The following is a 14,812-nucleotide window of genomic DNA, read 5'->3' on the forward strand; positions in this document are numbered from 1 at the left end:
AAATTTGAAGTTATGTAGTAGGCCTATTCACTGCTCAAGGCGCCAATGCACTTTCCCGCTTCCACTTTTACGTAGTGTTGCGCAACAAACACCTTTGTTATTTTTAGGTGGTGGATATTGTAATATACCGTATTTTACGGACCATAAAGCGCACCCGATTATAAGGCGCACTGTCAATAAATTGCTTTGATTAGTTTTTTGTTCATACATAAGGCGCACCGGGCTATAGAACGCAACGTATTTTAAGGAGTATGGGTTACCGTATAAAGCTCATTAAACAAAAACTTGTTACGTAATAAATGTAAGCAAGTCACAATAGTATGAATATCACAGTTGCTAGTTGCTTTTACCGTAGTTTATTGTGTAAGACGGTGGTTTATTAATAATAGTATCGGTACTGGTTTTGAGTGTAGGCAATAAAGCACTACTTGATCCATACATTAGGCGCACCGGCTTATAAGGCGCACGATCAATTTATGAGGAAAAAAAAGGATTTAAGTTGCGCCTTATGGTCCGTAAAATACGGTAAATGGAATCTTCTAGTTTTTCAAACGGTGCAATCGTCAAACAAGTGGTTTAACGAATACCATGCAAACCGAACCATATTTTGAATTCACTTGGATACGACTTGAATTCATCAACGAAGAATGGAAACGTGAGGATTTGTGGTGCTTGTTGTCTTAATTCAACTTTTCAAAACTTTGAGGATACCATTTAGAGCAGTATTGTATATTTTTCTTATATTCCGTGTTAAATGTACTTAAATGAATAACAAGCATTTCCTTACTGCATGCATTTCATTGTTGCTGGAAGCAGAGTTCACAACCTCACAATTTGTGCCGCTCTACAAAGGTTAACTCATGCTTACCCAAATTTTTTGACATACTTTTTTGGGGGTTGTTTCATCAACTACCCACTATTCACTACCCAACTTTTTAACAGTGTATATTGAAAAAATGATACATTTACTGGAAAAGATTCTGTTCATTTACAACCAGACTTTGCACAAACCCATTTCGTTGCGATATACTTTATAGGTGTTCACAAAACGCTATGGTTATGTGATCTACATGTTCTTAGCCTGATCTACACCAATTTCTAAAATTATTAAATTGGCCCTTGTATGGAGGGCCGCAAATGCTCGCTGTCCAGGCTATGACGAACTAAGCGCATGTTGGGATTTACTCAGCATGACCACGGTCAAACCCATTTCGTTGCTATATATTTTATAGGTGTTCAAAAATTTCAAATATAAAGTATAGATATTGTTTTGCAAATATTGGAGACCTTGCTGATTGAAATGTTTGTTACTACAACTCATTTTTTTGTTTTTGTCATGGGTTAATGCATAATTTGTGTGAACACAATCGCTTGAAGTCGTGTTCACTCATGCGTGAAATAATTTCGGTCCTAACCAATTTCCATTTCGCCGTGTTCTTTGGTAAACTTAACACGCATCTCCCGTTTATGACTCGGCAAAACATGCTGACTAAGCATTTAGTACGAAATATGCTTGGTTCCCAACATTACTGTCAGCTGTTGGTTTTGGCGGTAACTTAAACGGGGTTTTGTTTTAACCGACGTTTCGTATATCATTGGGAAAAATCTCTGAACAAATTTAGAGGTGATTGGAACCTCGCCAAAACATTAGATGCGAACAACTTTCGGGTCTAGTGTACAATTGTTCGCACCTATGTTCTTTTCAAGTTGTGACGTCACAGTGACGTAATTTTTGTTGTGACGGCATAACTTTGTGTTAAACATCTACACGAAGTTTTTCATTTGATGGCAACATCTCTTTCTGAGAGCTCCAAACCTCTGACCAGTAAGAAATTCATTTAGGCCGAATCACAAAGATATTAATGGTAACAGAGACATTTTAGAATACGAGAACCAACTTTTGAATCGAAATTATTTTTTCGAAGATTACCTATATAGAGAGCACTTTTGCGTTTCTTGATTGAAAACGTATCCATCGTTGGCAAAACAGGCTATTGTCGTATTGGTACCTGTTGCGCCAAAACTTACCTGTGCGAAGCATCAATTCAAGTTAATTCAGTTTATTTTCGTCGGTATACGGAAACAATTAACACTCGGCAAAAGGACGAGGGGCCTGTAAAAACCGAAATTGGTTATTTGAAACCGACCCTTGGGTGTGGTGATATTGCATTTTATTGCTGTTTTACAGAGCGTATAGAAAAGAAAATCAACAATTATTTTGCTTTAAACGAAACAAAAAGAAGTGCAACAATAGCAAGAATTTTTTTTTTTTTTCACGTAAATGCTAACAAGCAAACTGACTGTGTAGGCATCCAATCGGGGAAAATTTCTTACGGGAAGGTGCGGCAGTTTGTAAAGAACTTTTTTTGTTTTAAGTTGCATTTGGTTTAGTTGGAATCTTATAGTTGTGAAAGGCGTTACGTGTATCAGTCCGCTAATCCGAATCAAGCAGAAACACTGCCAATTCCGCCACAGCTCCTTGGCACAACTGTCTGGATGACAACGTCTGCAAGATGACATATCACGCTGGGAACCCATAACATTGTTTAAAGCAGTGCCTTTCAACCTTTTTACAGGCAGTCCGCACTTTTTATGCCACGAAAGTTTCATCCACACAATGCGGCCTAACGCATTAAATGTTTTTGTTTTTTAACTACTCCGGAACGTACGTAACTAATACTAACAGTCAGGCCAAACACCACAATACACAGAATATGTTGGATGCGTAATGAACATTACCACCAATAATAGCTATAACCCCGTACTGTCTGCTGCAATATCACAAAGGAAATTTCAGTGACGCAGCAGTGTTTAACGGGAAATTTATTATTACGAAAATAATTAGAGCATAAATTACTATTAGTTTTCTTCGACGTTAATTTCAATACTAGCCGCTCTATAGAGTGAGTTGTAATTGGGTCAAACTTGGTACGCTTGAACCCAAAAGATTTCGTAAAGCCCAAACCAGGCCCGGAAAGACTTATTCAACCATGACGCACTCACCTGACCCGAGCAGCCAGGCATGACATAGGCCTGCAACTCTTAACCGCTCGGTAAAAAAGGCATCATCTTGTGTTTAATAAGTTGGGTATCCATCAGAGGTAAAGTACGACCCGGATTATGATATTGCGCGGTCTGCGACATAAAGGCGTTAATACGTTTGGCCTTTACGTTATTTGGGTCTACCAGTTTGGCTACAGCAAAATTTTATACGGTGATTTGTCACATAAATATATCCAATCATTATACAAATGACCTGAATAACGATTCCAAACTTTCGAGAACCGGTGACGAACTCAACAAAATTTTGTGACGATGCGCGCAAAATTGTCGATATGCTTGTTCTTTACTACCTTTACATGGCCAATTCCGTGTATAATATACTATAGGCTTCAACGATTTTGGTTATGCTGAAGTGTGCAGGTGGTGATGCAAATTGGCTCTGGGAATGGCGTTATGTAATACTGGTCTGCGTAGCAACATTTTATGAAAAATTATGGCTCTGCAGAGAGGCAAAACATGTTATTAGCCATTTGCAAAAATGCAATAAAACTGAATGTGGTAGACATACAATGCAGCAGGCAGCTGATAAAGTTAGAAAGGGCATAGTTTTGACATGTTTTACTAATTAGTTTGTTGCAAATTTCTTACCGAAGTTGCGGATATTGATTGCCATGTATAGCTACTGGCTTGAAAGAAACCAAGTTGTATTTCAAGGAAGGGTTTAGAATCCTTTTTTTGCAAAGAACCACCACATGCTTCACTTGTTAACATTTATACATTTCGAAAATATTCTGTGTATTATGCTATGAATTAGGTTGCCAGGCCAGTAGAAAATTTAAGCTCATGCAGACACCTGAAGTCATCACTGAAACTTCACAGGTGCTTTATCATGGTTCACAGGAACTTGATATGTGCATGGATCTAAGTGTCATAACAGAACTCCTAAGTAAAAAAAATGATTATATAACATATATGTTTCTGTTTACTGCTGGTAGCCTATTCCTTGAAGCTGCCGAATTGACAAAATCCAATCTGTTGCTTTAAATAACTGGGAACAATTATGATGGAATCTGTAATGGGTGCAACTGCGTTAAGCTTCGTCTTAATTGTTTGTGCCAGGGGACTCTTTTGAGTTTTTTAGGTCTAGTACACAGCAAGACAGCTTTTCGTATTTGCCACAATATGCATACTCCTGTCCGGTCACGAAACATGGTATTTGAGCATTGGAACGTTGCAGAGATTATTGTTATTATCTTGAACAACACGAGTTCTTGCAGTTCACCAGGTTTATGTTCAATTTGGTTGCATGAAACAACACCGCTTACACACAAATATCGGCTTTCACGCGTATCAAAATAATTGTGAAAAGCGCAAATAAAATTCTGAATTGCGGCTTACACTGTAAATGTAATACTACTATTGTGCTGGACAATTTTTTGAGTGTTTAGGTGAGGTGACTAGATATGAAAAAGTCGTAAACAAGAAAGACTATTTATCGGATTGTCATCCGCACCATGTTGCCTATCCGCACAACATAGTTTCATATCCGCTCTAGTGCATATGGTCTCACAGGTTGAAAAGTACTGGCTTAAAGCATCTGCTAGCTTCTTGCTATAAAACGTTGCAGTTAGACCGGGGATTAATGAACGCATATGTCCTCATCTTATGGTTTTGACACCGCACTCTCACAGGGGACGAAGTATACAAAAACATCGTTTACCTCTCCGTCAAACGTTGAGTCAAAGCTGCTGATGAACAAGAGGCCTACCATCATTACGTCACTTCAGGTTCCTTCCTTTCCGTTCTGTGTAGAAGCGTGTGATGGTACAACTTGTCACACACAGCACAGATGGTCTTAGAAGGGCAGTTCGCAACCTGGTTTGCTCGAACGCAAAACATTCAGTAACGCCGTTTCTTTTTTGACACAAGGCACAAGGCACAAAACACATTCTCTTTCAAAGGTGACAGCTCAGAACTTTCTTCTGCAGACGAATTGTAAGTGCTAGCATTATGTCACCAGAGATAAGATGCCCCTTGCTCAATCACAGAAAAACAAGCTTTCGGCGTATAACGAATTCCACATCTTGGAAGAGTGAGCACTGAAGTTCACAAAGTACCACAAATCCCGCTTCAAACATTTCCATTTGCTCCGATTTCCACTGACGATTCGATCTATTTTTATCAAAGAATGTCTGGACACTTTTGCAGATTCGGAAGCATGCGGAGAATTGATTTCGGGGTACTCGCCAACGAAAGCCAAGGAACTGGAACGACGTTGACACAGGATTTCCACCTTTAACAAACCGGGCGGATTCCGCTCACCTACGACGCGCCTTCGCCAGAAACCAGCTGCACACTTTCGCGATTTTATGTGGGAGCCCGTTACATGACATGTTACGTAAGACGTAAATGAATGAAATTAATGCTCACTGCAAACTAAAGAGTAAAGTCCAATACGTTTATTACACAAACAATTTTAAAAGTGCTTCGGATACAATTCAGAACTTTTATTGATGTTTCCTGTCATCGTAGTAATTGATAGTTGATAGAATTTTAATAATTTTTGTTCACAAAAACTGTTGTTCGTTTTAGCTTTCTTTTGGCTAATGCAAAGCAGAAAATGCTTTTGGTTACTGTTCTGTATTTTATGATTGACCCCGGTTCCACTAAACGCAAGGATATCAAACACGCAATTTTTCTTTGAAATACAAATTAATTTGTCAAACTAGCGAGACAAGCTTTCCTTCGCTGCGTCCACGACAAGGTGGATAGTAGGAAATCACGTATTTTACTAACGTTTGTCATTCACGAATTTAAAAATAAGGCCATGCCTTCGCGATGTGTCTGGTGTAATACGCTTTTAACTGCATGACTGCAGTTTTGCATTGCACAACCATGTCTACATGGGGAGTCGTACACATTTCACACAAACGTAACTGATCTAAATTTTCTTCAGGGAATTGAACTTAGATATGGCTATAAACTATCTCGTGTTTTTCGCTGTGACAGCCCGCTTGTTCATGACGTCATACGGTAATGGTCAGCAGTCCTGCAATTTTACTCATCCGTGTGGCTTGGAAGGTAAGTGCGTGAAATTTTTTAATTCTCGACCAACTTGTCGGCAATTATTTTGCATGTTGCCAGAGTAGGAGATGTAAAGAGATATTTATGTGAAATATTTTCGCACTTGTTACTCCCTTAAACGAATATATTTCGTTCTTTAATTTTGTTCCAATATTTTAAGGGCACTTCATATTGTTTACATTCTTTCGGTCGTGTCTTACACATTTTACAGTTTTTTGTTTCTTGTTGAAAAATTAGTTGGGTACGAAATGTTAAAATCTTCATTACTCAGATGTGTTTCCCAAATTTCTCTTGCACGTTACATAGTTTACATATATCGTAAAAGCCGAAGGTGGAGGAACAATGACCGAACCGCGACAATTACGATCGTCCGACGGCGTACTCAATATAACACTGGTGGTGGATGTCGGTGACTATACTGCAGGGTGGCTCACGTTAAGAAGACGAATGTACAACGGGTCCGTTGCCGCACCAACGTGGAATGTGAAAAGAGGAGACAGAGTCCAAGTTACCTTGGTAAGTAGAAGTCTATGAGTGTGACTCCGCCGTTTCCGTTAAGCGGTCAGACAATTCACAGATATTACCGCCTCTGAAGACCAATCTAGTTTAGCTGCTCCCCGCTATAGCGTTCGCAAACCAGCACAAGGGTTTCGCAAAGGTGTGATTTTTCTGATACTCGCTGTTAGTTATTTTTCGTGCATTTTGATGGTTTACAACCTTTTCTGCCTATTTCTTTTTTTCCTGCCCAATCTTTCCTGCCCATTACATCACATCTATTTGCTCATTTACAACTTGGTTCGTCATTTGAGCTACAGGTAAATTTTATGTAATCAGAATTGAAGATATTTTACTAAGTGGTCGACGTAAGAGTGTAAAATTTTTGAGAATCACTGCTCTATAGTTACATCGCTTCGCCTTATTTAAAACAATGATTAAATAGTTTTTTAACAGTCCAGCAGCACGCAAACAAATTACACGGGTCGTTTTGCAAATGCAAGTTGCGAGTCTTATGTATGTATCTAAACCGTGTTTTTTTGCTTTTTGCCGAAAAAAATACTTTTCGAAACTCGTGAAACGTGAAACTTAAAGGCGTTGATGGAATTTAGTAATTCTAAAATACATAGGTTTGTCGAAATATCTGTATGATAATTTTGATTGACAGCACCACTTTAGCTTTGGTTTTCATTTCCAAATTAAACACAACTCACGCAAATCTGCACCAAATCCAAACGTTGTGTACGAGTCGAAGTGGCAGAATGGCGTATTGGGAATTATATACTGGGGTTCGCTACCTTTTTTCTCGTCAAACAAATGTAATTTTGTGAATGAACGTCATCGAATGGGCGTTGGAACTCGTTAAATTATGTTACAGATCAACAAGTTGACTTACCCAAACCCGGAGTTCAAACCGAACGTACCAAGGTTTCCGAACACAACAAATTTGCACGTCCACGGCTTGCATGTTAGCAGCAAGGTATGTTTGTGTTGTGTATAGTTAATAATTTTAAAATGTGTTTTCCCCAACTTTGTGAAATACCTATGTTACTGTTCAAGTTACTATTTTTGCTGAAACAAATAGGGTTGCAAAATAAAAATATATTGTAAGATGTAGGCCTACTGATATATTTATTTATCATATATACGCGCAAGAAACTTGTGGAAAACATACAATGAGATGAAGTACACTTTATTCGTGTTCCGCAGGCCTGATTGCGTGGCATTATACCGTTCACCGAACCACAAAAGGCGAACATTTATGTGGAAAGGCTATGATTCCATTACATATGTAAACGTGTAATCGTTACATCACGAACTTACGTAACAGACACCCAGTGACGACCCGTTCGTGCGTGTCTACCCTGGAGAGCAGTTCACCTACACGTACCACATACATGCTGAACAATCACCTGGAACATTTTGGTATCACCCTCACGTACACGGATCGTCCCTGCTCCAGGTTCGGAAATAGAAAATAGTTGTTTGTCTTCCATGAAAACAGTTTCAAAAAACAGCTTTTCATGGTCACATTCTCCAGTGTTATTCGAGTTTATTAAAAGAAAGCTTAGTCCCGTTCGGCATATGACTTTTAGTGAAATTGTGTATTATTAAATATCTCCTTTAGTAAATGTCCCAGAAAAGTACAACAATGAGAGGACAAAAACATAGTCATTCCTTTCCAACGGTTAACAACAATTTGTTGTAATTGTTACGCTCCGTTACTCACCTAGTCACGTGAAGATGCGCGTTCATGCACTTCATGCATTATCGTTGCGTCATAACCCTGAGAAAATCTCACTGGAGGGTGGATGAAACGTTGGTTTCAATAAACACTTTCGAAACTTAAGTTCTAGAAGAACAATTCCTGTTAATGAAGAAAACATTTACTTGTTTATATCATTGAAATTTCGGTTCACACTTTCTCTTTTACAAATATAAATACATTTGCTCTGTAGAGATGAGTTGATTTACACTGCTTAAATATATAACTATAGGATAGTGCAAGGCCTGTCACACTAGAATTATGTGTATTGCAAGCCACATACATATTTTAAACTTTGCAGGTCCTCAGCGGTTTGGCTGGAATTATAATTGTCGAAGATAACGAATCGTCGTTGAGCGAACTGCTGAGGTCAGTGTCTTGCCCGTTCAACTGCGAAAACGACATCCAACTTTTATTTCAACCCATTCTTCTGCTGTCGGACGATACGCGGTTCTCTGGTTTCATTCCGGAGCAGAAGAAGATCGGGGATCAAGTACAGAAGTGAGTTGATTGTTAAATGTGATCAACCAAAAAAAAACATATCTATACTACCAATTTAATAGATACGTGTTTACTTAAAGTTTACGGCAGTACCAAGTTTCAAGTGGCGGAACCTTCGAAGAATGGGCGAGGAATAAAAGCAACGGTATAAACTACTTTACAACCAATGGGAAACTTCAGCCAGTACTGGAAATACAAACGGGACAAATTAAACGTTTCAGGTGATAAGTCGGGAAAAGTATATTCTTCTTAACGTACCACATGCTATCAGCTAGTTTGTACATATTTCACTCTATTTCAAATACGTCTGCTGTATTGAAATTATAATCAAATTTTTTTAAACAAAAAAATACAATCTACCTACGAATCCCTGTTTGTCGAACTTTTACAACACACACAAAATATTCTTTTTTTAAATTAGAAAGAACTTTTATAACGGTTTGGTATGAATCATAAATTTTGGTTGCTTAAATATAAAATAATATCTCGAGGTAACACAGTACATGATAAGAATAGCATTTGGTGTTCAGAATGGTCAACGCTGGAGGAGCTTCCACTATAGAACTTGAAATTGTCGACACTTCCGGTGGGGGAAACGCGTGTGAAGTTTATGAAATCGCCTTGGATGGAATATACTTGAACGAAGCGAGAAGACCAAGACTCGGTAAATCCTTTTTTATGCCAGCCACCAGGATAGATTGGCTGGTGGTTTGCAATCAACCAGGAAACTACACGGTAAGTTAAATCATCTTTAATATTTTTCCAAAGGTTAGATATGTTTAAATAATATAGTCAAGAAAACGTAATTAAAATATAAAATAAAAAATCGACGCAAGACAGCTTATAGCGAAAAACATAAGTAGTTACATATATGGTTTGTAAGGACGTTGTCAGGTCCTACACGTAAAGACGTTAAACTACCAAAGAAGATGATACAAATGTCTAATATATTTTTAAAAAATGATCTGGCACCTTAAATAATTTTAATTGAATCAGTGTAGATCCGATCAATCAATACTTCATAGGTAAGATCAAACCCGGCAGTTGAAGATGGGCTATCAGTCGGTGATGAAGACAGATGGAAAGGAGATTTATTCACAATTCTTGTCAACGGTGATGTTACAACTACAGAGATTAACACGACTTTGCCACAGAGGCCATCCTATCTAAAAGATTTTCGAGATGTACCCCAAGAAGATGTTCACGGTCGTTTTGTTGTTCAACTCGGTCCACGTTTCACCTTGAATAGGGAAGTTTTCCAGTACAAACATAACTTCAGGTAGTTTTGAATTTATATTTTAGAGGGAGTAGGTCTGTGTCGTTATGCTTTCTTACAGTGTATAGGAATATGTAGAGATCATAAATCTAATTTATCACGTACAAATTCACTAAAACTCAAACACTTTTTCAAAGATACAAAATGGAGGTAAATAAACTACAGGAATGGCATTTTATCAACACCTCGCCCATACTCAGTCATGCGATGCATATGCACGTTAATCACTTTCAGGTAACTGCATTCCACCTTAGTTTTGCCTTCCAATTAACCGTTACTCGTTGCTTTAAATTCAAACATTTACGTATGTGCCAACACACGTCGAGATTACGCATTTTCAGATCATTCATTTTCAACCATACACCGGGCCAATAGGGGTTTTCAAAGGCTTGGATTGGAAACTTTATGACCAAAACAGCGAAACTTGTTTCTATCAACACCCAGGATACAACAGTAAGCCTCAAATTTCATGAGCTTTCATTCAAACCAAGGCAGTGTATAGAAGTTCGTAATCTCCTGAAAGCAATGAAATGTTGTGTGTTTCTTTCTATACAGTATTTCTTTGAAAACGTAAAACTAAAGACGGCATTAAAAGACTTTCTGCCGAGTTTGCTGTCTGAAAAATTGAAACACACACAAGTTTAACATTTTGTTTATTTACCTCATTCAGAAGCGTCTGCAGAGATTCCACCTTTTTCTGGGCCTTTAATCTACTCTGATCATTACAAACGTTGGCTTCGAGGAGGAAATGGATCTCTCTCTTATCCAGTTTCGGGTGATTTTATGGATACTGTGTGGGTCCCACCTCTTTCAAATTTAACAGTAAGTAGCCGGGCATATAAATTTATATTCTTGCTTTGGTAAATGCGGTTAACTTCGTGTCTTGTCCTTTATGTATTGTTCAAACAAGAAAATTTTTTTTTTTTAAATACAGCCTTCTCATGTTAAAATATGGGAGGCAATATCTATTTCGAAAGCAAATGTTTTTTTGAAGCCTATTATCCAAGAAATGTTAAACCATCAGCAAAATTACTTGAGGTCTACTGGATTTTTATCTAGATTGGCCTCATTGCCCAGTTATATGTGCTCAACATTGAAATTCATTTTGCAGATTAGGTTTTTGCCAAATGAACTTACTGGAATAGTTTTGGTCCATTGTCATATGCTAGCACACGCTGATGAAGGCATGGCTATCACTGTGGACGTTGTTAATTCAGGTAACTTACTCACACTCTTGTCAATATAAGTGTTTTACTATGGACGGATTTAGACATCGACAGTAGGGCATCGAAACTATTGTAAACCAACAAGTCAAATTGAATCATTTTGCTTCGTGTAACTAACGATACGACATAAACAAACAATATAATGAAATAACGTAGGCCCCCATAAATGCATTAGAATTATCTCATCTGGAGTACAACAGTAATCACTACAGAAACAACCTGCCTATTTGTTGCTGGGTGGGATGATATTGCAGAAACCAGTTGCTGAGTACAAGTGCGTCGTGGAGAGTTTTAGTACAATGTAAACACTTCTCACAAACTACAACAAAAAATCAATACACACAGACTGTGCAAGATTGACTTAAAAAGTAATTCATGCAGGAGAAGACCTTACGGCAGCTGTGGCAGCTGATGGTGCTTACCCAGGTGCTTGCCATAAATGCGATCCTTATCCTTTCAACGCCCCATCGCGTTGCAACAGCAGTTCTGCATCTACAAGGCCGGATTACAGGTAATTACATGGTTGGACGTTGGCAACGCGATGTATAAATTCAAATATGTTGCATAGATATTTTTTATTGTTAGCACATTTTGTCCTTTTTCTTTTAGTTTCGTCCTTTTATGTCTTCTCGTTATTTGGGCGATTTGGACTTCGTAAAGTGGACATTGACCTATAATCGTTCTTGGTATCAACATATATTTGTGACATAGCGATGTTTAGATCAATCATCAGTATGACCTTATTTTTTTGTGCTGCAAAGATTTTAAGCGGGTCCTTAAAATGTAGGCCTACCTTATCATTTTCAGTGTATATGTTCAATTGTAAATGCCACATTACGGAACAAAGTATGCACAACCTCCGGCCATTGATTCATTTCACTAATAAAAGCAAAAGGCTACATACGAAGTGAATCTGGTAATTCATAATGCAAAATTAACTAAAGTGCCGCGGGACGAAGTTACGTATGCCGCGTTGTGTCCACAACCGCACAATATTTTTGAAAGCCTACTTAACTTTTGATGTTATAAACGTTGAATATTCGTTAAACTAGTCCAGACTATAGTCAGAATGCATTTTTGTAATTACGACTACAAAATCGTAACTCTTTGTTGATGTTTTGTATCTGACAAATACACACAAAGCTGTTTGTTTTGATTGATATTTGCAGCCTGTACACAGAAACTCCTGATACGGTTATCGATCGACAGCCTACCAGGGTAGCAAAGTATAGATCCAGTATAATTTAGATTTGTAGATTTTCGCCGCCATTACTGATACGGGTGCTGGGAGCACAGTCCTTATTTGCGTAATAATGCGTGTTATTGTCTTGGTCTGATGGAATGGTTTTAGTTTAGTTCTTGTGTCCAGCTGTGCTGCATGTATCGTTTATTAGGAGGCAGTAAATTATTGAAAATTAATGCCCATTGGACTGTTTGCTTATGTTAAGCACATTAAAGGCTTGCCTGCGTCACAGTTCGGTAAGTTTTGTTTTGTTAGTTTGCGTGGCGTTGTACATTGTGTTATGCTTCAGTTTTCGTTGCAGAAAACCGCGTTTGAAGGACTCGCGTATTTCGACTCTGAACAAAAATAAACTTCCTGTCACGAATACTGGCAGATTTCAAGCCCTGTCCTCATGTGCGGCGTAACAGTATTATTACTTTGATCTGTTCTGATAAAACGATAACTGTCACATCACTACTTTTTAATGCCGTTTAAAGATATATTGGGTGATTATTTGGCAGTTTGACGTCACACAAAGCGTTGTCCCTGTAGAACCCTGGTGCCTGTCAGTATTTTTGTCGGAGTTTTGCCTTAGTTAGTTGTGCACTGCTGAATGAAACTAGTTTATGTTCTATTTAAATACGGACAATTTAAAGCAAATTTAAGAATTTGTGTATTTAATTTCTTTGTTTTGGTCGCTAATTTTACGCTTGTGTGTGTAGAAACCGCAACGCCTTTGCAGAAATTCCCGCCTGTTGAACTGTATAAACGCTGCACGAACTTATTGCGTTTTTGATATATTGCAGGTTAGAAGAATCGACAAAGTGGTTTGAAAGTGCAAATACACATAAAAAGTAAAATTTGATTGCTATTTTTCTTACTATTATTTATAAATTACAGCACTTTCTGACAATAGACTACTAAAGTTATTACTTCAGGGTGCCTAGCAATCTTGTCACATTACCGTATTTTACGGACCATAAGACGCACTGTCAATAAATTGCTTTGATTAGTTTTTTGTTCATACATAAGGCGCACCGGGCTATAGAACGCAACGTATTTTAAGGAGTATGGGTTACCGTATAAAGCTCATTAAACAAAAACTTGTTACGTAATAAATGTAAGCAAGTCACAATAGTATGAATATCACAGTTGCTAGTTGCTTTTACCGTAGTTTATTGTGTAAGAAGGTGGTTTATTTATATAATAATAGTATCGGTACTGGTTTTGAGTGTACCGGTAGGCAATAAAAACTACTTGATCCATACATTAGGCGCACCGGCTTATAAGGCGCACGATCAATTTATCAGGAAAAAAAAGGATTTACATTGCGCCTTATGGTCCGTAAAATACGGTATTACTTTGAAAAAATAACAGCGTATAATACTGGACTTTTTACTCAAGTAACCAACTAATCATAATTTAGGACTGCTATACTTTCCAGGGCAACACCTCTGATAAGGCAATATTGTGTACAGATTGTGAATGCCCAAGACGACAGTTTATATGCAGTCATGCTGCTATGCTCAATATATATGCAATTCACAACCTTAGCAACACTGATGTGGAATAAGTGGAAAAAACCCAAAGCTCCAACTATGGCAAAGTTTGTTGAAGAGATGCACTCGACGCCTTCAACTTCTGAGAGCAAACTGTGGCTCCAGTCAACTGCTGAAGTAGTATGGGCAATTTACGGGCATGGTTGCTTTCTCCAAATCCACAACCAACAAAGAAGCTGCCTGTTCACACAGCTGAAAATATGATATCTGTCAGAGTTTCGCTCTACATAAGGTCCACTGTTTACTTAAAAAACTAGAAATTAGCGTCCTGTCTGGCATCTTATGAGAAATTATAAGAAAAGGGAGGCTAACTACAAGTAATTTTGATCACATTTTAAATTTAAGCAGAGTAACGCCAAGTAATTAGTTTTACTGGATCATGATTTTTCTGGCGTGTAGGCTCTTTGTTGGTGGGTAAACATAGCGCCTTCTATCACAGGCCTGGACACCGGTCGCGCTTGTTTTAAAACTGGAGGCGGATGTGTTTCAACTGGTTTCTGCGGTCGTGTGAGACTTGTGGACAGTTTTTCGTGTGTTATTGCTCGGGTAATGCGTGTGAAACGTGGAAATGTATTAAATTTTCGCTTATTTTGAGTTAGTTAGCGTTTGCGAGACACGTCCAGTAACGTCAAAAAGTTGTGTTTGTGTAAATCAGTGTTTCTCAAATTTTTTTTCTGTACC

General features: G+C 38.0%; 1 protein-coding gene across 1 annotated transcript; it reads left to right on the forward strand.

Moving 5' to 3' along the window:
- The first annotated feature begins 5,975 nt into the window (after positions 1-5,975).
- Positions 5,976-14,335, forward strand: LOC145895695 (laccase-like). The gene is made up of 14 exons (XM_082984485.1): positions 5,976-6,084; positions 6,419-6,603; positions 7,460-7,561; positions 7,913-8,044; positions 8,649-8,848; positions 8,929-9,069; positions 9,379-9,583; positions 9,874-10,127; positions 10,262-10,358; positions 10,466-10,577; positions 10,795-10,946; positions 11,236-11,341; positions 11,732-11,861; positions 13,999-14,335. The coding sequence occupies exons 1-14, from the start codon at positions 5,976-5,978 to the stop codon at positions 14,333-14,335; spliced, it is 2,262 nt and encodes a 753-aa protein (XP_082840611.1).
- The last annotated feature ends 477 nt before the right edge of the window (positions 14,336-14,812 follow it).

This window comes from Ascidia mentula, chromosome 3 (genome assembly GCF_947561715.1).
Source record: "Ascidia mentula chromosome 3, kaAscMent1.1, whole genome shotgun sequence".
In the NCBI taxonomy this organism is placed as follows: Eukaryota; Metazoa; Chordata; class Ascidiacea; order Phlebobranchia; family Ascidiidae; genus Ascidia; species Ascidia mentula.

Excerpts from the sequence above, each read along its gene's own strand:
- LOC145895695 (XM_082984485.1), top strand. The coding sequence starts at position 5,976 with ATGGCTATAAACTATCTCGTGTTTTTCGCTGTGACAGCCCGCTTGTTC. Across the intron at positions 10,947-11,235 it reads CACCTCTTTCAAATTTAACA|ATTAGGTTTTTGCCAAATGA; the intron begins GTAAGTAGCCGG and ends TTCATTTTGCAG. Across the intron at positions 11,862-13,998 it reads TCTACAAGGCCGGATTACAG|GACTGCTATACTTTCCAGGG; the intron begins GTAATTACATGG and ends ATCATAATTTAG.